The sequence below is a fragment of the Chiloscyllium punctatum genome, chromosome 10 (assembly GCF_047496795.1).
Source record: "Chiloscyllium punctatum isolate Juve2018m chromosome 10, sChiPun1.3, whole genome shotgun sequence".
Classification (NCBI taxonomy): Eukaryota; Metazoa; Chordata; class Chondrichthyes; order Orectolobiformes; family Hemiscylliidae; genus Chiloscyllium; species Chiloscyllium punctatum.
Window position 1 is genome coordinate 59,635,827 of NC_092748.1, and position 20,986 is coordinate 59,656,812.

The window sequence follows — 20,986 nt, forward strand, 5'->3', positions numbered from 1 at the left end:
AGTTCTGGATTATTAGCCTGGTAATAATATCATTACACCACCCTCTCCCTCTGTGAAGCACTGGATAGGTTATAGAATTTGTCTATGATGTTTGTAGTTCTCATACTGCTTCTCCCCCTCTTCAAAAGAAAACAGGGAAGAGCCTAAAACAGCAAGTCCATTATTTTCTGATGATATATCTATTATGTTAAACAGAAAATGCTAGAAGAAAAAAGCAGGTTTGCTTGTAGCAATTAAGAAAGAAAATAAGTTAATGTTTGCAGTCAATACCATCATCTTGTGGATGTTCAGGGTGACACCCGTGCTCTCATTGGCTTCTGTAAAGGTGTTGACAATGGTCTGTATCCTCTGAGATTGCATCTCGGTGACACTGGTTGGGGTGACTTTGAGAGCTTGGACAAAAGATCGTTGCCTGAAACATAAAGTCTATTTCCCTGATGTCAAAGTACTGGAGAAGTACCACTGGTGGTGCCGTTGCAGTGCCCTCTCCCAGACTTATTTGCCCAACCTTGAGGCCTAAATCAACCAAATTCAGCTCCATTTGGTGTGACAAGTAGATCGATTGCCTGACACCAGACTCTCAAAGAATCTCTTTTAGTCAGAACTGTGTTACACAGGAGCCCATCAGGAGGACAATGGAAATACTTTATGGAGGAAACCCACACAGACATGGGAACAACTTGCAAATTCCACACAGACAGTCACACGAAGGTGGAATTGAACCCATGTCCCTGGCACTGAGGCAGCAGTTCTAACTACTGAGCCTGGCATGCCAGTTGGGAAAATGGTGAAGACTTGATTAAGGGATCACCAAACACATCCAGGGACATCATTAGAATCATGCAGAATCATGTTGAAGCTACAGAGAGAGTGCACAAAACTCCAAACAGCATAACTCATTTTGTCATTGGTGGTGCTCACAGATGAGGATGACTCTCTTCTGCTTGAGAGTGAGTCTGTAGGTGGCTGTACAGGCCAAAGTGGCTACCGCAGGCTCCGTTACACTTGGAGCAGAAAGTGGTCATGGGAATGGGCAGGTGGAGCATTCGTGTGGTTGTTTCATTGTTTTCACCTGGCTTCTGCTTTGTCTCAATGGCAAGTCTCGAGGTACTCAACACCTTCCTAAATGCTCCTCCTCCACTTTGGGACAGTGATTCCTAGGTGTCTTTGGGAATGCCGCACTCTGCTAGTGAGGCCTTGAGGGTATCACTGGTGTGCTTTGTCTGTCCACCTGGAGCTTGCCTGCCGTTTGGAAGCTAGGGAGTAGAGCACCTGCTTGTGGAGTCTCGTATTGGTCATGCAGATGACGTGCCCAGCCCATCGTAGCTGATCAAGTGTGGTCAGTGCCTCAATTCTGGGGATATTGGCTTTTTTGAGGATGCTGTTGTTGGTGCATTTTTCTTCCCAGCAGATTCATAGGATGTTACACAGGCAGCATTGGTGGTAGTGCTCCAGAGCTTTGAGGTGTCTGCAATGGACAGTCCATGTCTCAGAGCCATAAAGAAGATTGGGAACCACCACAGCTCTGTAAGCCAGGATCTTCATGTTGGACCTGATGTAGTTGTCCTCGAACATTCTTTTCCTCAGGCAGCTGAAGGCTGCACTACCACACTGGATCTCTTCAATAATAGCTGCTTTGGATGACAGGACATTCCCAAAGTATTTGAAGTGGTCAACATTCTCTACAGCCTCCCTGCAGACCTTGATGCCAGGCCGGATTGGTGGATGGCCTTTGTCTTGTGAATGTTCAGCATGAGACCCATGCTTTCGTATGCCTCTGTATAGGTGCTGACAATGGTCTGGAGTACATCCTCTGAGATTGCAGTTTGATGACACTGATTCAGGTGACTTTGGTTTTGGCTTGAAGGTGGCAGAGGTTGAATAATTTCCTGCTGGTTCTGCAAGTTTGCTCCTCTCCAGCAGGGAGCTTGTTGGTGGTATGGTGAAGCATTGCAGAAGGTAGATCGAGAACAGTGTTGGGGCGATGACACAGCCCTGTTTGACACTGTTCCAAATTGGGGAATGGGTCAGAGTTGGAGCCATTTGTCATTACCATGACTTCCTTGTCGTTGTGGAGCAGGTGAAGGATGGTGACAGACTTCATAGTACAAACAGAACAAAGAATGACACTCCATAATGCTTTCAGATTGATGTTGTCAAAGGCCTTTTTGTGGTCGAACTGAAAATCATGTCTGTTGTGCCCCTCCACGGCCAAAAGTCACACTGCGACTCCAGGCGGAGTTCCTCAGCCATGGTTGAGGAGAATCTTGGAGATGACTTCTTCAATGGTTGACAGCAGGGACATTCCTCTGTAATTACCACAGTTGGACGTGTTCCCTTTTTTGAAAATGCGATTGTGGTATCTTGGAGCTTTCCTGGGATGCTCTCCTCCTTCCAGAGAAAGCAGACAAGGGCATGTCACTGCACCAGGAGCTCTTTGTCTCTGCACTTCAATGTCTCAGCAGGGATACCATCTGCTCAAGTAGCCTTGTTGTTCTTAGGCTGGTGCACTTCATTGAAGGCTGGAGTGTTGCTGAGCTTGTGACATGTAACATGCTGTGGGATGTGTTCAAAGATGTTTGGATTGACGACTGAGCCCTGGTTGAGGAGGTCTCAAACAGCACAAGACCAAACTCTTCAAGCACCATCTGCCCCCACTGCAGACTCTGCAGATTTGTATTGGATTTGTATGCTATTTCAGAACTCATTAAATCCAAGTGGAAGTATGTCATCTTTGATCACAAGCACTGCCTGTAAAGGGAGAATATGGAGTATCTCCATAATGTTCTATGTTGAATTCAGATTTCTAGCATCTGCAGCATTTTTCTTTTTACATTAAACATTTTTGTCTAAGCAAACTGAAATCTTTAATGCTGGATCTCTTTAAAATGTTGTGCAAATCTGCAGGAGATTCTTTAAAAACATACTAACAATCTTGTTTCTTTACATAGTTCCTGAGAACATTTTCCAATGTAATTTCAGTGTCCACATTTATATAGGGAAGTGTCCATCAAAACATATCATTTTGTACTTGGATCCTGCCTACTGGCAGCATGATAGATCTCTATCTTCTAACTTCTCAACCTTAAATTTTAGATAAACATGAACCTTTCAAGCAACTCTTTCTCAACTTTACACTTTGTGGTATATTTTAATTTCACAATAAATAGGATGAAATCTAATTTTACTTTGATATAATGATTGGCTGTATGACTTTAAAATGGGGACTGAATTATATCATTATGCCTCACTCCAAGTATGTCTTCAAATTAAGCATGATTAGGGACAATGTTTAGACTTGAATTGAATTGAATTTATTGTCTCATGTACTGAGGCACAGTGAAAAGCCTTGTCTTGCGAGCAATACAGGCAGATCACAGAGTTAAGTAGCATAAATAAGTAAATAATAGGTAAACAGCGGCAAAAACTAAAACAGAGGTACAGGCAATGTTAAGAGTTTGTGAGTCCATTCAGTATTCTAACAACAGTAGGGTAGAAACTGTTACGAAACCGGCTGGTGCGTGTGTTCAGGCTTCTGTACCTTCTCCCCGATGGTAGAGGTTGTAGAAAAACATTGCCAGGGTGGAATGGATCTTTGAGAATGCTGGCGACCTTTCCTTGACAGCGGGCCTGGTAGATGGATTCTATAGATGGGTGGTTGGCATTTGTGATTGTCCAGGCCAAGTTCACCACTCTCTGTAACCGTCGCTGATCTTGAGTGTTACAGTTGCCATACCAGTAATGATCCATCCAGACAGAATGCTCTCAATGGTGCACCTATAAAGGTTGGCAAGGGTATTCGCCATCATGCCAAATTTCCTCAGCTGCCTGAGGAAGAAGAGACATTGTTGGGCCTTTGTAACCAGTGCGTCCACATGAAGAGTCCAAGAAAGCTAGTTGTGGATGACCACTCCTAGGAACTTGACACTGTCCACTCATTCCACCTCTGTGCTGTTAATTCATTCTCTGTGTTTAGAGCCTCATATATACTTAAAACTGTGGAGGTCCAATCTTCTGTTCTGTGTGCACCTAATGGTGATCACCTGTACAGTGCCTCAGGACCAATACAAACAGGTCCTTAACATCTCTTCCACTGATACATTGAGTGAAAATTAACTTTAAAAGTGGGTTGATTTTGAGTTGAGTGAAAAATCTCTTCGCCAGCACCACCTTTCAGTAAGTCTGTAACTGTGTGTATGGTCAGGCCATTCTAAGGTGGATTACAGTCTGATTGCAAGCACAAGCTTCCATTCAGACAGACCCAGAGTCCATGGATTAGGCAAGTTAAAATTTCCTCCACTGGTAGGGCACCTCCTGTATCCTGTGTCATTTTTTAATAACCGCTGAATTACTTTCTGGGGGTCTGAGTAAGAATTTCCATTTCACCAAATCATTGACAGGTCTCTATATCTTTTCTGGTCAAATTTTGGTAGAAGAATGTTTGTATGTTTGCAGAAATATTCAAAAGTAAGAAATGCCTATTCTGTGATCCTGTAGTGTATTACGTAATAAGGAGTGCATTGTGTTTTTTTTATCTTTTGTAATTCTTACTATTGTAATTCTTACTATTGTGGTTTATTAAATTTCTGATTCATCTTCTGGATGAATCTAAATTCTTCTAGTAGAATAGGAATCTATGCTGTTCCCAAATACACTCTGAAGCTTTCTTAACCTGTTTTTCAGATGACTTTATTTTGTGACGGTTCATAATATATGCACAATTGGTACTGTCACTTCCACACTCTAGATTGTTTATATTCAGAATAAGCCTGTCTCACTTACAGACTTTAATTCAAAGACTACCATCCATTTTCTTAATTTATAAATGTTTCCACAGTTGAGAGATTTGTATACATTTCAACACTACTGTGGATGCATTGTAGCCTGGTAAAAATAAACCTGCTATTTTAGCTGCAAGCAAAACAAAATTCAATTTTGCAGTCATCATATATGAATGTTCCTTCAATTTATCTCTTTGATCAGACTTTTGGACAGCTTTGAATGTCCCCTTTTGTAGCTCAATGTCTTTGTTGATATCACTCTCGTTCAGTATCTTTTAGGTGTTTTACATTATTAAATGTAAGTTGCATAAATTCACAAAATCTCGGGAGATTTTATAATGCTTTTTTTTGTTTTTATTAACTTGTTCTGTTGTATCCCTCATTTCTCCTTTCACAATTGTTGAGATGTATGGGAATAAAAGTATTTATTAAATATACATATTCATATACATAAATATTCAAAATAGTTTTGATATTATAATATTGAATTTCTGCATTAATATAGCCATCTATACAGGTCAGTTAGCTCATTTGGTTGAACGACTAGTTAATGATGCAGAGTAATGCCAACAAGGAGTGTTCAACCGCACTGTCTGAGGTTACATGAAAGGTCCATCTTCTCAACCTCCATCCTTGCCTGAGGTATGATGACACTCAGGTTAAACCACCACTAGTTGTCTTGTTTTAATAAGGGAGCAGTCTTCTGGGACAATGTGACTTTTCTTGATGCCCTTTTATGTAAAATTTATATTTAGTTACTAATGCAAACTATTAATTGAACTAAATATTTAGTCTTACGTTTACTTGCTTAATGTCATGGCTTGGAAATTTCAGTATTGTTGGCAATATAAATGGAGGCACCCTTATTTCCAGTGAAATTGGAACTGGTGACCCCACCAGAAATTTCAGAGTCTGGTAATTTAAGCTTGATGAGGAGGAATCCCATCAAATAGGAGCTGATTCTCTGAAAATAAAGACTTATACAACTGACACATTATTTGAACTGCTTTGCGAGTCACAATTTTTTAGCTTTCTCTTTTAAGTTGATATCCAATGAAAGAAATTTACTTAGGATTGGATAATTCACCGATAGTCATTGTTGACAGATGAAGAACAAAAGTGTGAAATCAGATCTGATCATTGACCGCATTATGTACATTCATTCCAGAAAATCTTGTACAATACATACAACAGTTTGTTCTTTCTAACATTTACTGATAGACTTTTTCTTCCTACTATGCTTGGTTGTATTAGAATGTTTGCTCACAACACATGTTTTAGAACGATTACTCATCCATAAAGGAGTCCACCCAAATTTCCTTCAGTTGAAATTATTGAACAGAAAATTGAGCAGGCTCATTTACTGGTGTCCTCAAGCAATCCAACCCAATACATCAGATGCTAGAACTAGAAAATGTACACTGTAATATTTTAAGGAAGGTAAAGAACCCCAGGTAAATGACAGTCTGTGAAATTTCTGTCTGATCCCTTAAGGTAATTTATTGGAGCTGAAGGATGTTACTTTCAAGCTATGATTTATGTTATTTGACCCTTAACACTTTTTTTCCACAGCTGATGTTTCCATGGGCTGAGAAGCATAAAATCCATCATGACCCTGAGTGTTTTATTAGTCACTTATCATGATAATTGCCTGTTCCATTTTTCACAAGGTATTAATCTAGATTGGTATTAAGGGAATTAAACATTGACTTATTTTGATAGCAGCTTATTTCACATAATAATGGCAAATATTTCCCCTGCTTCATTTAAGAGTACATTTTGCATTTCTTCACCATTTAATCATAATTTAAAATTCCTGATTACATCTATGTGATTCATTCTTCATACACTGTTAGTATATTAGCCACGCTCACCTTTTCTTTTAACTGCAATGAAAATCAATTCAATCTGAGTCGTCTTAACATTCAACTTTGAACTAGCTTTAATTATTGAGTGCATTCTAGCTTGAGTTATACTATGTATTAATGCCTTTTTGAAAATGTGATGCTAAAAGTTGTGCATTCTGTTTAAAATATTACTGTAATAATGATGGTGATTTTCCATAATGTCTTTTGGCAATGTCAAGTGGCATTGAGGTTTATTTGAATATTTTATCAGACTCATTGATCATTAGTTTTACATTTCTGACATGATAACTGAGGTAATAAAACAAAGAACTCCAGATGCTTGAAGTCTGAAGCAAAATTAGAAAATGTTGAAGAAACTGAGCAGGTTTGAAGGGTATACTGGGCCCAAAATGTTAACTCTGCTTTCACTCCACAGATGCTGCCAGACTTGCTGAGTTTCTCCAGCAATCTTTATTTTACGATAACCATGATACTAAAATTTGGAGTTTGCTAATATGTTACAAAATACATTGAACACTTTTGTTTAATACATTTCACCATTACAGCAGCTTTAAAAATTTAGAATTGTTAGGCATTGTGATTTTCAGTGCTTTTTCATTTGAAATGGACTTGCATCATTATTTGTTGAATGAAAATTGGACGTTTAGCAGTATGCAGTTCTATACTTGAAAACAATTGAGCAGTTAATTATGGATAAAGGAATAGATCTAATCCTAAACAATTTTTTTATTATTTGTCTTCTCATTTTGTTTCTGCCTTTCAGAAACCCTCCACCTACTTTACTACATCCAGAAAAATGGTGCGCAGGATTCAACCACTTCATTTCACAGTGAGTAAGATTTCCTCTCAATTTACTTGATAGATGTCCATGATCTAACTCACCTGTCAAAGATAACAAGTTTGCAATATTACATTTTGATATAACAAATGGCCAAACTGCTACTGCCCATTTTATATATTTGATGAAATGTTGTTACCCCCAAAACCTATTAAATCGATGAAAGACTGCATAATTTAAAATCTTTTTACAGGGTTCATTACTCTGTATAACCATAAATGACAGTTACAGTAATGCAAAAGACATTGTATGAAAGTATTTAAACTCTGACATCAAAGCTACATTGAAAGTTACAAAATGCACAGAAACAAACTTGAAGACATTTGTATAAAATACCTCCCGAGGCTGGACAGGGAGGAGCAACATCTGCCAGTTGTAGCACAGTATTGCATGCTGGATCTGTGCATTACAACAAACAAGTTCAACAGTTGGCATGTATTATGTGTATAGTTATTGCAATCAGACTTGGAAATGTTGTTTATAATGTGGTCCTATTTTTGCTAGGTTGAGAGTATTTGTAGGAGAGAACTAATAGAAGAATGTAGTGTTAAAGGCATTGGGATTTTGTCAGGCTGATAGAGAGTTGCCCACTAGTTGGAGAAACAGTAGAGAACTCCTCCTCCATTCCATGGGAGAGGCCTCAATTGTATCAAGTATCCTTTAGGCGTTTAAACAGCCACTTGTTAGGCCTTCCCCACCATTGAAATATGTGGGGGAGATTTCACCCACTGAGACCAGAGTTTGGTAGCTACTCTTGCCACGACCTCACTGGAAACTGATTGGTGTTGCAGACACCGTGTCAAGTGATCAGAGTAATTGAGAGATCTAAGAACAAAGGTGAATGAAGGAGATGTGGAATTTTCAGGGTTGGAGCATGTGTTGTGGGAGAGAGGGGGAGGGGGAGAGGGAGAGACAGGAGCAGGAGGCAAGTCACTGCAGATTTCTTTGGCTATAGGTGGCAGCCATCACAACAACACTTGATCTTGTACTTTTCTTCATCCATATTTAATTGCTCGATTGTTTTCAAGTATAGGACTGCATACTGCTAAATGTCCAGATTTCATTCAACATGTATTGAGGAAAATCCATATGACAACCTGTGCACACAGTTCTGGAAGGGTTTCAGGATAGTCTGGGAACCATGGCTGATTACCTCTCCCTAATCAAGGGTAACTAAAACTAATCATAGCCCCATTGCACCGCCTTCACTGAGATCAGCTAACTCTGCACCAATTGTGAATAAACCTGTGCTGCCGTGATTGTATAGTTCACCCTCTTACTGACATTTCAGTACTCCTCAATTGTTCTTTGATAATATTTTAAAATCATCCTTTCCATGTCACTTGTTTTTCTTAGCAGGCCTTTACCTATTTCAGGTTGTACATAGTCAAGTTGGAGCCGTGGATTTCAGCCTTGTTTGGATAAGGAATCCGAGAAAACGTTTTGCAGTTCTTTGGAACCCCAACTATCTCTTCTGCTCTGTGTTGTTAAATGTAAAATGAAGCAAAACATTATTTAGTGTACACATTATTATTTTTCATTAAATGTAAGAATGCACCTTGAAAAATTGAGGACATTAGTTCAATTTTCAAGTCATCTGAAAATTGCACAGAATCGTTTAGGAATATTCAGGAAACTCTTGGGCTTTGATAGCACTGCATGATAAACACTGAGCTAAAGTGATAATGCCTATTTTAATTATCCATTTGGTTGGCACTGGATTACCCCAGTTTCACCAGGCAGAAAATAGCATCCAAATGCCTCCTCAATGTGTTTTAAGGAAAAAGTAGGATCCTAACATGAGATCCAAACAATCCGAAACAAAAGTAAAATAGTACTAAATTGAGATTTCTTGCAATAATTATACAACAGACATATTGTGGTTCCAACTAATCGTGCAAGACATGGAATGTATGTAGTAGATTGTTTCTCTCCAGGATCACTGGGACCAAAAATAAATCATGTGAGAGAAGCAGGCAGCCAGATTGATTTTCCTTGAAAGTATGACAAATTCTAGACCTCTTGCTGGCTAGTTTGGCCTAGCGAACTTACAGCCCCAGAAGATTGTCATCTAAATTGCATCACCCTGAAACAAACGGATCAGTCACATTGGCTGAAGTGCAGCCAAATGCAGAAGAGCTATCTCTTTATATAGTAAAGGGGGCAGGCTCTTCAAAAGCCTGCATTTGTAAATAAAACATATAATTTAATCCAGTTCAGTGAAGTATAATATGTTTTGCTATCAGTGAAGTGTTACTTGTTCAATGTTATGTTAAATGCTACTGTTTCGTACATCACTCTCCACCCCAGTATGGACCCTAGCTCTTGGCATGGCGGGCACCAGAGTGTGTCTGGACAAAAGACAAGAGTAATCTAGTGCACTGTGTGTAGGACACACCCAGATAAGAACACCCTCCATGCCAAATGGACATACAGACATACCACCGTATAAAGTAGGAGCAGAAATAGATTATTTGATTGCTTGAGCCTGCTTTGCCATTCAGTAAGTTCATGGCTGATCTGTCTGTATTTCAAATTCCATAATCTCATCTACCCCTGATAATCATTGATTCTCTTGCTTGTCAAAAATCCAATCATCTCTATCTTAAAAATATTTGATTACATCACCTTCAATACCTTCTAAGGCAGAGAATTCCAAAGTTGTACAACTTTCTTAGGGAAAATATTACTCCTCATCCTACAGTCCATGTGCTGTAGGTAGACCCAAGTTGCTGTAAGAGCAAGAATGGTAACCCAGTCTTATTCAGGGATGGCCACTGTTTTCCCTAATACTGGTGCCAGTGGCCAATGAACTGGAACCACTTTTCTTATACCTGTCTTTGAGCTACATATTCAACCTGATAGTTTTATGTATGGAAAGCCAGTTTGCACACAGCACACGTAATAATCCAGAGGTTATAACTTTTGAAGTTCAGCTTTCTAGTTTGGCACCTAACTCATCAGCCTCATTCTACCTAAGTTATTGGCAACTCCATAAACCATGACAACCACTGGATCCTCTTCCTCCCATCACAGAATGGAGTCCATGGTTATCAGGGCTAGGAAGGAATGTGGAGTTGAGTTTACAATCAAATCTGCTCTGAATTAATGCGTTCATATGGCTCAACTATAATTTGCACCCAGTGATGATTTTAATCTTTTGTGTCCATATTCAGTAACTAGGTTGACACTCTAATATTTTGTTAGTTTTGAAATGTATAGTGCTGTTACATCAAATAGGCAGTATAAACTTTAGTAAACCATCTCTGCTTCGTAGACTTGTAATTAATGATCTGCAGGAACCCCTTCTGTGCCATGTATGGCACTATCTTTATAAAATACTTGAATGCAACATTACTGCATCGTAAGTGCTTAAACCTTATTAAGACATTATAATCAGGCATGCTTCTATATATACGATAACTGCTTTACACAGAATTATTTCACAGAATTATTTCATTCCCAGAAGGAGACCATTCAGCTCATCTTGCTTACACCTGCTCTATTATTTACTTCCAATCTTCTGAGTTTTTCCCATATCCCTATACAGCATTGCTATCCAAAAAACAGTGCCTCTTGAAGTCTCAAATGCACCACATTTCCAGACAGTGCATTCCATGCCCTTATAACGCACTTATGAGAAAGATTTTTCCTCTCACCACCCTTGCTTTGTTTGAACATCACTTCAAGTCTTTGCCATCTTGTTCTTGTTTCTTTCACAAGCAGAAATAGCTTCCCATCATCTACTCTGCTCAGACCACACATGATTTTGAAAACCTCAATCAGATCACCTTTCAGCTGCCTTCTCTTCAGGAAGATCAGTGCCACCCTTTTCAGTTGATCCTCATAGCTGAAGTTTCTCATACTTGGATTCATTCTAATAAATTGCTTCTTTACTCTTTCCTCTGCATTTGTATCTTTCCTGTAATCTGGCACTCACAACTGTACACAATACTCCTGCTGACGTCTAATAAGTGTCTTATGCAAGGTCGATATCACCTCCTTGTTCTTGTACTCCATACCCCGATTAATAAAGGTGACAACACGGTATGTTTTATTTACTGCTGTCTCCCCCACCACCTTCAATGATCTCTGCATATATTCACACAGGTCCCTTTGCTCCTGTACCCCCTTTCGAATTATGGCTGTAATTTAGGTTGTCTTTTAGATTACTTACAGTGTGGAAACAGGCCCTTCGGCCCAACAAGTCCACACCACCCCGCCGAAGCGCAACCCACCCATACCCCTACATTTGCCCCCTTTACCTAACACTATGGGCAATTTAGCATGGCCAATTCACCTGACCTGCACATCTTTGGACCGTGGGAGGAAACCGGAGCACCCGGAGGAAACCCACGCAGACACGGGGAGAACGTGCAAACTCTACAGTCAGTCGCCTGAGGTGGGAATTGAACCCAGGTCTCTGGTGCTGTGAGGCAGCAGTGCTAACCACTGTGCCACCGTGCCGCCCGTTAGGTTGTTTTTTTCTTTAGGTTGTTTTAGGTTGTCTAATTTAGATTGTGCATTACCTCACACTTTTCTGTATTGCAGCTCATCTGCCACCGATATGCCCACTACACCAACTTGGCAATATCATTTTAGAGTTCCACACAGTTCTCCTCTCAGTTTACAATTCTTCCAAGCTCAGTGTCATCAGCAAACTTGGAAATTGTCCCCATGCACGCCAAGATCCAGATTGTTAACATACAGGAAGAACAATTGTCTTAGTGCAACCGCTGGGGAAGTCCACTACATGTCCTTTGTGAGCCTGAAAATAACCATTGACCATTACTTTCTGTTTTACATCACTCAGTCAATTTTCTCTCCACATTGCCACTGTCCATTTTACACCACACATGCTTTTGTGGTCTAGCTTCTGTGCTTTGTTTCGAGATTTTTTTAAGCTCCAGCTGTGTCCAAAAAGCAAATTATAGTTTGGTCTGGATGGAAATCTGGCTTATTTACTGATTTTTGGATTCGAAGTAGCTGAGATGAATTGGCTCCATTAAATCAATGAAGAATTGACTATTGGTTTTTCCATGGTACTTTGAGGTAGTGCAGTTTACATCAGTGGAAGCATCTGAACTTCATCAAATTCTTTGAGATAAAATTAAAAATGTTTTCTGTATAATAGGCAAAAAGGAAGTACAGTAGCGCCTCGACATACGAACGACCCCGTTCACGAACAAATCAGTTTACGAACAGGATTGTACGTAAAATTTTGCTTCAACATACGTAGGAAATTCAAGGTACGAATGAAGGGACAAACGCAAAAAGCCCGTGTGCGACCATGTGGTTTCATTGTTCTGCTTTGTTATGCGCTTGTTGAACGCAAACGCTCTCGGGCCCTGTGTGATCTCATTCAGTTCATCTTTGGCGCGTACGCTGTGAACAGCTGTCCAAGCATTCTTACGCTATCCAAACAATGGGAAAAATTGATTCAGTTCGCGAACTGGGTCCCAGAATGGATTAAGTTCGTAAATCGAGGTGCAACTGTAAATTATTCAGGGTGATATTTAATCAAGGTGTCTGGAATTGTGCCTGCCAGATGGACAGCCAGCAAGAGCTCTACATTGCTTCCTTTGGTGAAGGATATTAAGAATCACTTTAGTGACTACAGCAACCATTCCCTGAAATCTCTGATCCTTAATATGGAAATCCCAAAAGCTGACGGTGCTGATTGGCCATTGGGTCTACACTGATGTCCACAGCACAGGGACACAGCTGGAAGTTGCTTGCAATGCAGCTAGCAGAATCTCTGAGAGATCTTGGCCAATGTGAGTGAGAGTGGAATAGAATTGATAGGAGAGTGATAGGGAGGAGGGTCAGAGGCAAGGGCATGCATGTAGTCACAGTGTATTCCAGATGACAGGTTTATTGATCAGCTACTGAGTGCCGAAGAACAGTGCACGCCTTACCCCTCTGGGCATTATGGGTTTCATTAGGCTGATGCCTCAGATACTACATGCAGCATGCCCTGGACAACATCCACGTTGGTCAGGGAAGTAACATTCACACCACACAAGTGCCAAACAATGACAATCACTAACAGAAGAGAAGCTGACCATTATACTGGGAATGCAATGGCATTACTAGGTAGAAACAATGACTGTAGATGCTGGAAACCAGAGTCTAGATTAGAATGGTGCTGGAAAAGCACAGCAGTACAGGCAGCATCCGAGGAGCAGTAAAATCGACGTTTCGGGCAAAAGCCCTTCATCAGGAATACAGGCAGAGAGCCTGAAGGGTGGAGAGATAAATGAGAGGAGGGTGGGGGTGGGGAGAAAGTAGCATAGAGTACAATAGGTGAGTGGGGGAGGGGATGAAGGTGATAGGTCAGGGGGAAGGGGGGTGGAGTAGATAGGTGGAAAAGAAGCTAGACAGGTAGGACAAATCATGGGGACAGTGCTGAGCTGGAAGTTTGGAACTTCAACAGTTTCCTCATTTCCCCTTCCCCCACCTCACCCCATTTCCAAACTTCCAGCTCAGCACTGTCCCCAACACTACCATTATAGGACAAGCCAAACAGAGAACAGCCAGGGAATTCCTAGAGGCATGGCACTCATCCACAGATTCAATCAATAAGCACATCGATCCAGACCCAATATACCGGCCACTGAAACGGACAGCTGGAACTGACAACCGGAAGCGGCAGATTCAAACCACTACAAATGCCGGAGGAAAGATCACAGAAGCGCCTCACAGGAGGCTCCCAAGCACTGAGGATGTCACCTAGATAGGGGACGAAACATCTGCAAAACAAATTCCCAGCTCGGCGAACAGAACCACAACACCATTCTAATCTAGACTCTGCAATGGCATTACTGTCTCTGCATCCCCAACTGTCAAAATTCTGGATATCACTATTGACCAGAACCAGAATTGATCAGCCATATAAATGTTGTGCCTGCAAAAGCAGGTCAGAGACTAGAAATTCTGTGGCAATTAACTCACCTCCTATTTCCAAATACCTGTCCACCATTTACAAGGCATGAAAGGAATGTGATGGATGCCTCGATGAGTGCAGCAGCAACGCTCAAGGATCTTGCTGCCATTTAAGACAAGACAAAGCAGCCCACTTGATTCACATCCCATCCATCATCTTCAACATTCACTCCCTCATTACTGATCTCAAAGTCATAACATTGTGTACCATCTTCAAAATGCATTGTCACAATTCATCAAATCCCCTTCAGCGGTGTCTTCCAAATTTGTGACTTCTACCGCCAAGAAGGACAAGAGCAGCAGATACTTGGAAACATCACCCCCACCTTCCCTCCAAGCCCCAGACAGCCCCGGCTTTGAATTGTAGCACCATTCCTTCACTATTGCTATGTCAAAGTCCTGGAACTGCTTCCCCAACAGCACCATGTCCTTCACTCAAGGACATCAGTGGTTCAAGAAGGCAGTTCATCACTACCTTGTCCAGGATAATTATGTTAAAGCTCCTTGGCTTTCCTACTAAAAATGAGAGAACAAGAAAAAATTAAAGTATTAAAGATCCTTTATTGATTGCTTCTCACCACGTGGCTGGGGAGCCCAGTAATCCTGAGTGTGTGCTTACACACTAGGTAGTGTTGCAAGCGCTCTCCCATATGCTTTTTATACCTTTTTTTAAAGAAGAGGAATTTCCTGCAGTTTCATGTGCAACTGCCCCCAATTCAGTTACTGCTAGGACACGTCGGGACAAGCCTTTGGTCATGTGCACTCATTATCTTGCTGTTCACAGTAGTTTCTTTATTTTCTTTGTCTATACTTGGCCATGCCCAAGCTAACCACACTCTGCCCCGACACCATTTTGTTTAACATACCAGTTATATCAGTTTCAAGCAAGCTAAAATGTTGCCTAAAATTTACCATTCTTACATTCCCCCTTTGATTATTCCATTATCACATTTCAAAAAGGTCGTCAGTTGGAAATAATACCACGCAAACATTTAAGCAGAAGTATAACCCCTACAAACAACAGAATAATCGAGGCATAATGACTGATCATGCCCCAGAAATTGCCCAGTAAATTAAAAGGCTACCATCCCACAGAGAGGTCCTCCTGCATTCCTTCAATGTAGGTTTTTATGGTTTCTATCTCTCAGGTTACATTGTAATAGAAGTCAGTGATATTAGTAATGCACATGTTACTAATCACCTTACATATGCCACCCTCCTTAGCCAACAGGTAATGTAGGGCATAATGGTTCTGTAAGGCAAAGAGTCGCAATTCCCTGAGTTCCTTATTCATACTATTGAGGGCCTTGGCGGTGGCATTTCCTCAGATGGTGACGCCACAGATTAGAAAGTTTCAGTTCTTGGCAGCCAACAATCCTCCTGACCCGCCAAGACTGAGGGTATCTAGGAAACCATACCCCATGGAGGATCCAAGTGTCTTAGGATCTGTCCACTGCTCACAGAATTCCTTGGAGACAGATCTGGATGAGGGTCTATGAGGGATTTTGATATTATAAGGACAGGGAATGGTTACTGGTCTGACAGAACCAGTGGCAAATCGGGTGGGGTGCTTCCTAACAGTGGTAGCATAGATACCATTGAAAATGAACATATATCTACCAGTCAATTGGTAACAAGTGGAATTTCGAGGCAATTTCGTCCAAAATAACCCACCTCGAACCAAGCATCTGTAGGTGACTATTGCTCATTGGGATCATGATTTTTGACGAGGAAAGACTAGTTCCCGACCTGGACATGAGTCCCATTTCCATCGCCATCACTATCTGAGTGCCTCGAGTGAGGTCTACACACTGGGACTTGGTACAGGAACAATGATATTGTTCACTACTTAAGTCGCAACGGTGTTGGAGGCAGTGCTTCAGCACACAAGAGATGTTGTGGGATACAATTACCGTTCCACACATTCATCCCTTTCCATCATGGCACATCGGGTAACTAGTGCCATTGTCATAGTGGCATTGACAAGTGGGATTGGGACATCTGTTTGTAGGTTTCTCCACTTCACTCAGGATCTTGGCGTATGCACTAACTCCCTACAGACCTCATTTCCCCTATGACAAGTTAGGTTATCCACTTTCCCAGGTATCTCTGAAGATGTCAGACTCCAACACGGAGTTTTCCCTATCAGGGTGGTCTTCCACACATCCTCCTGACACTTGTCTCTGGTACTGTTGGAGACTTTAAGGATGATGCGGAGCTGGCCCCTGATTACTGACCAAAGAGGGGTAGCAATTAACATTGAGGTGGTTGAAAGTGGTAGGGGATAACATAGTGGCTTTCCCGTCCTGTGAATTTTAAGATGGGTGTGCCAGAATAAATTATCCCACAGATCCACAATAGAAAATCTTAGAAAAAATACAAGGAGCATAACAAACATGATTAAAATCAATCCTTGGTGGTCATAACTCTCCTAGTCGTCTGTGCGAGTGGAACCATACCCACGGCTCTCTTGAAATCTGATAGGTGAATCCATTTGGACAGCCCTTCAACCTTCACAGCAGTGGGAGAAGTGAGCAAAACTTGGAATGGTCCTTTCCACCGTGGCTCTAACTTCTTCTGTCTCTAGTTCCTTACTGGGACCAGGTCTCCTTTTGGGAGGGCAGGCACTTGCTCCAATCCATCATTACCCTTCTGGGCCTCCTGAACCTGGGAATGTAGAGCTAAAAGAGATTTTGTTAGAGCTTGAGCACATGTTATTAGTTCCTCATTCATTGCATGTAGATTAAAAGTGATCTTTGGATTCTGTCTGGCTTCCCAGAGAGTCCTTAGAGGCCTGCCGTACATCAATTCTGCTGGAGCCAGTTTCGTTGTGGAGTGCGGGATAGCCCAAATTTCAAAAAGGGCTAGGGGTAAGACCTTTAACCAGGTTAGACCAGTCTCGTCAGCCAGTTTTGCTAACTTTGTTCTCCTCCTTTCCACTACACCTGCTGCCTGTGGGTGCTGTACACAGTGGAACTACTATCTGATATTAAAGTGCTCACATAGTTCCTTATTTATCTTTGCCACAAAATGGGGGCCATTATCAGAACTGATGATTTCAGGAAGACTGAATCTCGGAATGACGTCCCATAGCAGGATCATAATGGTGGTTTCTGCAGGCTCGTCCATGGTGGGCTGTACTTCAATCCACCAGCTAAAAACATCAATAATAACCAAACAATATTTGTATCAGTGCACACGTGGTAGTTCCATGAAATCAAGCTGAATACATTGAAAAGGCCTTTGCGAAAGTGGCATTTTCCCTCCTGGACCTGGCACCGATTTTCCTGGGTTGTGCTAGGCACATATGCGGCAAGACACCACAATTTCACCAGTTTCTTTATTCATTTTCGGGTGGCACCAGGTTGTGTTACATAATTTTTCCATTCCCCCCCTTACCCGCATGAGTTAACGAGTGGACATAATTAAGCAGGGTCGGGAGGAAGGGATCAGGTACACAGACTTTACCATTCGGGGTTAGCCAAAGACCTGTTGCGCCGTCAATGGTACACCCAGCACATTGCCACACATGTTTTTCAACTGCACGGGTGTCCCCCTGTAAGCTCTTTACTTTCTCACTATTGGGCAGGGCTGCAGTGTTGTAAAGTTGTGATAAGGGTGCTGTGCTAATACGGAGGAGCTGTGCTTGCGTTCCCTGCCGTGCGAACTCATCCACCCATCTATTTCCCCGGGAGATATCGGATTCCCCCGGGATCCACCCTTAACGGGATCCTCCTCATCTTAATTTAAAAACAGTGCAGCCATACCCAACAAGTTGTCTGGACATTTTAAGCCTTTACCCTTATCCTTTTGAGTTACAGCCAATTGGAGAGTGCTCTCAGGTTTTGGATCTGGTTTTAATTCCTTTTTTAGAGTCATAGAGTCATAGAGATGTACAGCTATGCCAATCACACTCGACTTTCAAAACTTCCCATTTCTTTAACTCCCCTGTCGACGTACATAACCCAATCCCTCTTTTACATGCATGATCTTGCCAACTCTTAATTTTCATTTCGTCCTGCCTTCTCTTGACGTCCTGTTTTCATTCCCTAATCAATCCCTTCTATTTATCACTCGCCTTTTTATCCCATATTTTCCTTTCAACCTATTTGATTGCAGCTACATTCCAGGTACCCCCTTCTGGCCATTTATCAGTGCCCAGATATTTAGTCAACTGTGCTCTCAATACTCCATCGTCTTTTCCCTTTTCCCTTTTCCAAATTCTGTTCTTACATGTACTGTACTGGGGAATGCCCGTCACTCTTGTCTAGTCATTGTCCCATCTTTTAAAATGTAAGATGAATTTACTCCTAAATCCCAATAAAGAATTTACATAGCCTCAAGTGTCAATCAGAGCCTGTTTCAGCGAATGTCCTCCAACCAGGTTAGTTTTTAGGTTTTCCTAATTCTTTTGACCTCCTTATGTAATCCTATATCGAGACTTCTATCTTTGGCTAGGTTAGTCATCCGTCCACAACCAACCCTCAAGAAATCTCTGTCTCTGACCCGATTTTCTGAACAAGTCATCCGCCCATGACAAATTCCTAAGGTGCCACCGTATTCCTGTAAATTAACACCAAAACATTTTCCTACCTTAAGTCCAGTCCTTCCTTCACCCCATTCTCTCGTGGGTCCCGTTGGGGAACGAGATCAACCTTGAGCGAGGGGCCACATTGTTCCCAGGAGTAACTTACTGGAGCCCAAACACAAGGGACTTGGTTGTGCACTCTTTACTCCTGCTGAGTCCTGGGTTCACCACAGTCACTTCTTCGAGGAGCAGTTTCCGCACGGGAACCCGGACGAGCCCCCAAAATGTTAAAGCTCGCTTGGCTTTCCTACTAAAAATGAGAGAACAAGAAAAAATTAAAGTATTAAAGATCCTTTATTGATTGCTTCTCACCACATGTTAGGGGGAGCCCAGCAATCCCGAGTGTGAGCTTACACACAAGACAGTCCTGCAAGTGCTCTCCCATGTGCTTACACAAACCAAGGCTTTTTATACCTTTTTATAAAAAAGAGGCATTTTCTGCAGTTGCATGTGCAACTGCCCCAGTTCAGTTACTGCTAGGACATGTTGGGACAAGCCTTTGGTCATGTGCACTCGTCTTTGTTTCTTTATTTTCTTTGATTACACTTGGCCATGTCCAAGCTAACCACACCCTGCTCCGACACCATTTTGTTTAACATATCAGTTGTATCAGTTTTAAGCAAGCTAAAATTATCCTAAAATTTACCATTCTTATAATTAAGGATGGGTAATACATGCTGGCCCATCCAATAACAGCCACATCTTGTGCAAAATGATTTGGCAGCAGAGTAGGATGGCTGCCACATGACTTTCCATACCAAACCTAATTAAATCAGAAGTGGAAAGGTGGGAGGCAGCAGGCTCAGCACCAGATACTGTCCTTCCCAATTGAATCCCTCCGCTACCTCTCCACTTGCTTTGAGGTAGGACAATAATTTTCATTATCAGAATATGGTGCTTGAATCATCATCCTTTATAAAGGGTACTTTGACTCTGACACATCAATATCACAATGTGCATACTATGTGGTATTGGAACACCTGCTTGTTCTATGATGTGGAGGAGCTGGTTTTAGACTAACTGGTCTACAGTTTCCTGGATTATCCCTATTTCTCCTCTTGAATAGAGGAACAACATTAGCTACTCGTCAGTCCTCTGGGACCTCTCCACTGGCTAATGAGGATGCAAAGATATTGGTTAAAGCCCCAGCAATCTCCTCTCTTGCCTCTCTCAATAACCTGGAGTAGAAACCATCAGGCGCCAGGGACTTATCCATCTTAATGTTCTTCAAGAGACCAACACTTCTTCTTTCTTGATCTTAAAATGCCCAGAATTTGCTCCATACAAACCTCACTATCCTCCACATCCTTCTTCTGGATGAATACTGACGCAAAGTACTCATTTAGGATCTCACTCACATCCTTTGCCTCCAAGCACAAGTTCCCTTCTTTATCCTTGCATAATCCTACCCTTCTTCTTAATTATCCTCTTGTTATTAACATATATATAAAATGCCTTGGGATTCTCTTTAACCCTACTTGCCAAGGTCTTTTCATGGCCCTTTCTTAATCTCCTAATTCCTGCTTGAGTTCTCTTCTGCTTTTTTTATATTCCTCGCAGGCCCTATCTGATTTTAGCTTCCTCAACCTTATATATAATTCTTTTTGCCTTTTGACTAAATTCATGACCTTCTTCATTATCCAAGGGTCCCTTTCATTGCTGTCCCTGTCGTTTCTCCTCACTGGAACATGCTGGTCCTGTACTCTCATCAGCAGGTCTTTAACCAATTCTCTATGTCAAATGTGGGATTGCCTAATAACATCTCCTACCAATGAACACTTCTTAGTTCCTGCCTAACACTGATGTAGTTTGCCCTTCCCCAATTTAGTGCCTTGCCACAAGGTCCTGACTTACCCTTTTCATAGCTATCTTAAAAATTAAGGAGTTGTGATCTCTGTTTCCAAAATGCTGTCCCACTGAAAGGTCAGTCACCTGGCCATGCTCATTAGCCAGTATAAGGTCCAGT

The 20,986-nt window shown here is 41.5% G+C and overlaps 1 protein-coding gene across 9 annotated transcripts in view; it reads left to right on the forward strand.

Moving 5' to 3' along the window:
- Positions 1 to 20,986, forward strand: part of myo3b (myosin IIIB) — a 586,128-nt gene that overhangs the window by 161,127 nt on the left and 404,015 nt on the right. For 7 of the 9 annotated variants that reach the window (XM_072579295.1, XM_072579293.1, XM_072579296.1 and 4 more), the window contains one exon: positions 7,413 to 7,478. In XM_072579295.1, coding sequence (XP_072435396.1) covers positions 7,413 to 7,478 — 66 coding nt within the window. Of the gene's footprint in view, positions 1 to 7,412; positions 7,479 to 8,846; positions 9,008 to 20,986 lie in introns of those variants that run through there. The other 2 variants (XM_072579300.1, XM_072579302.1) reach the window with 2 other exon arrangements.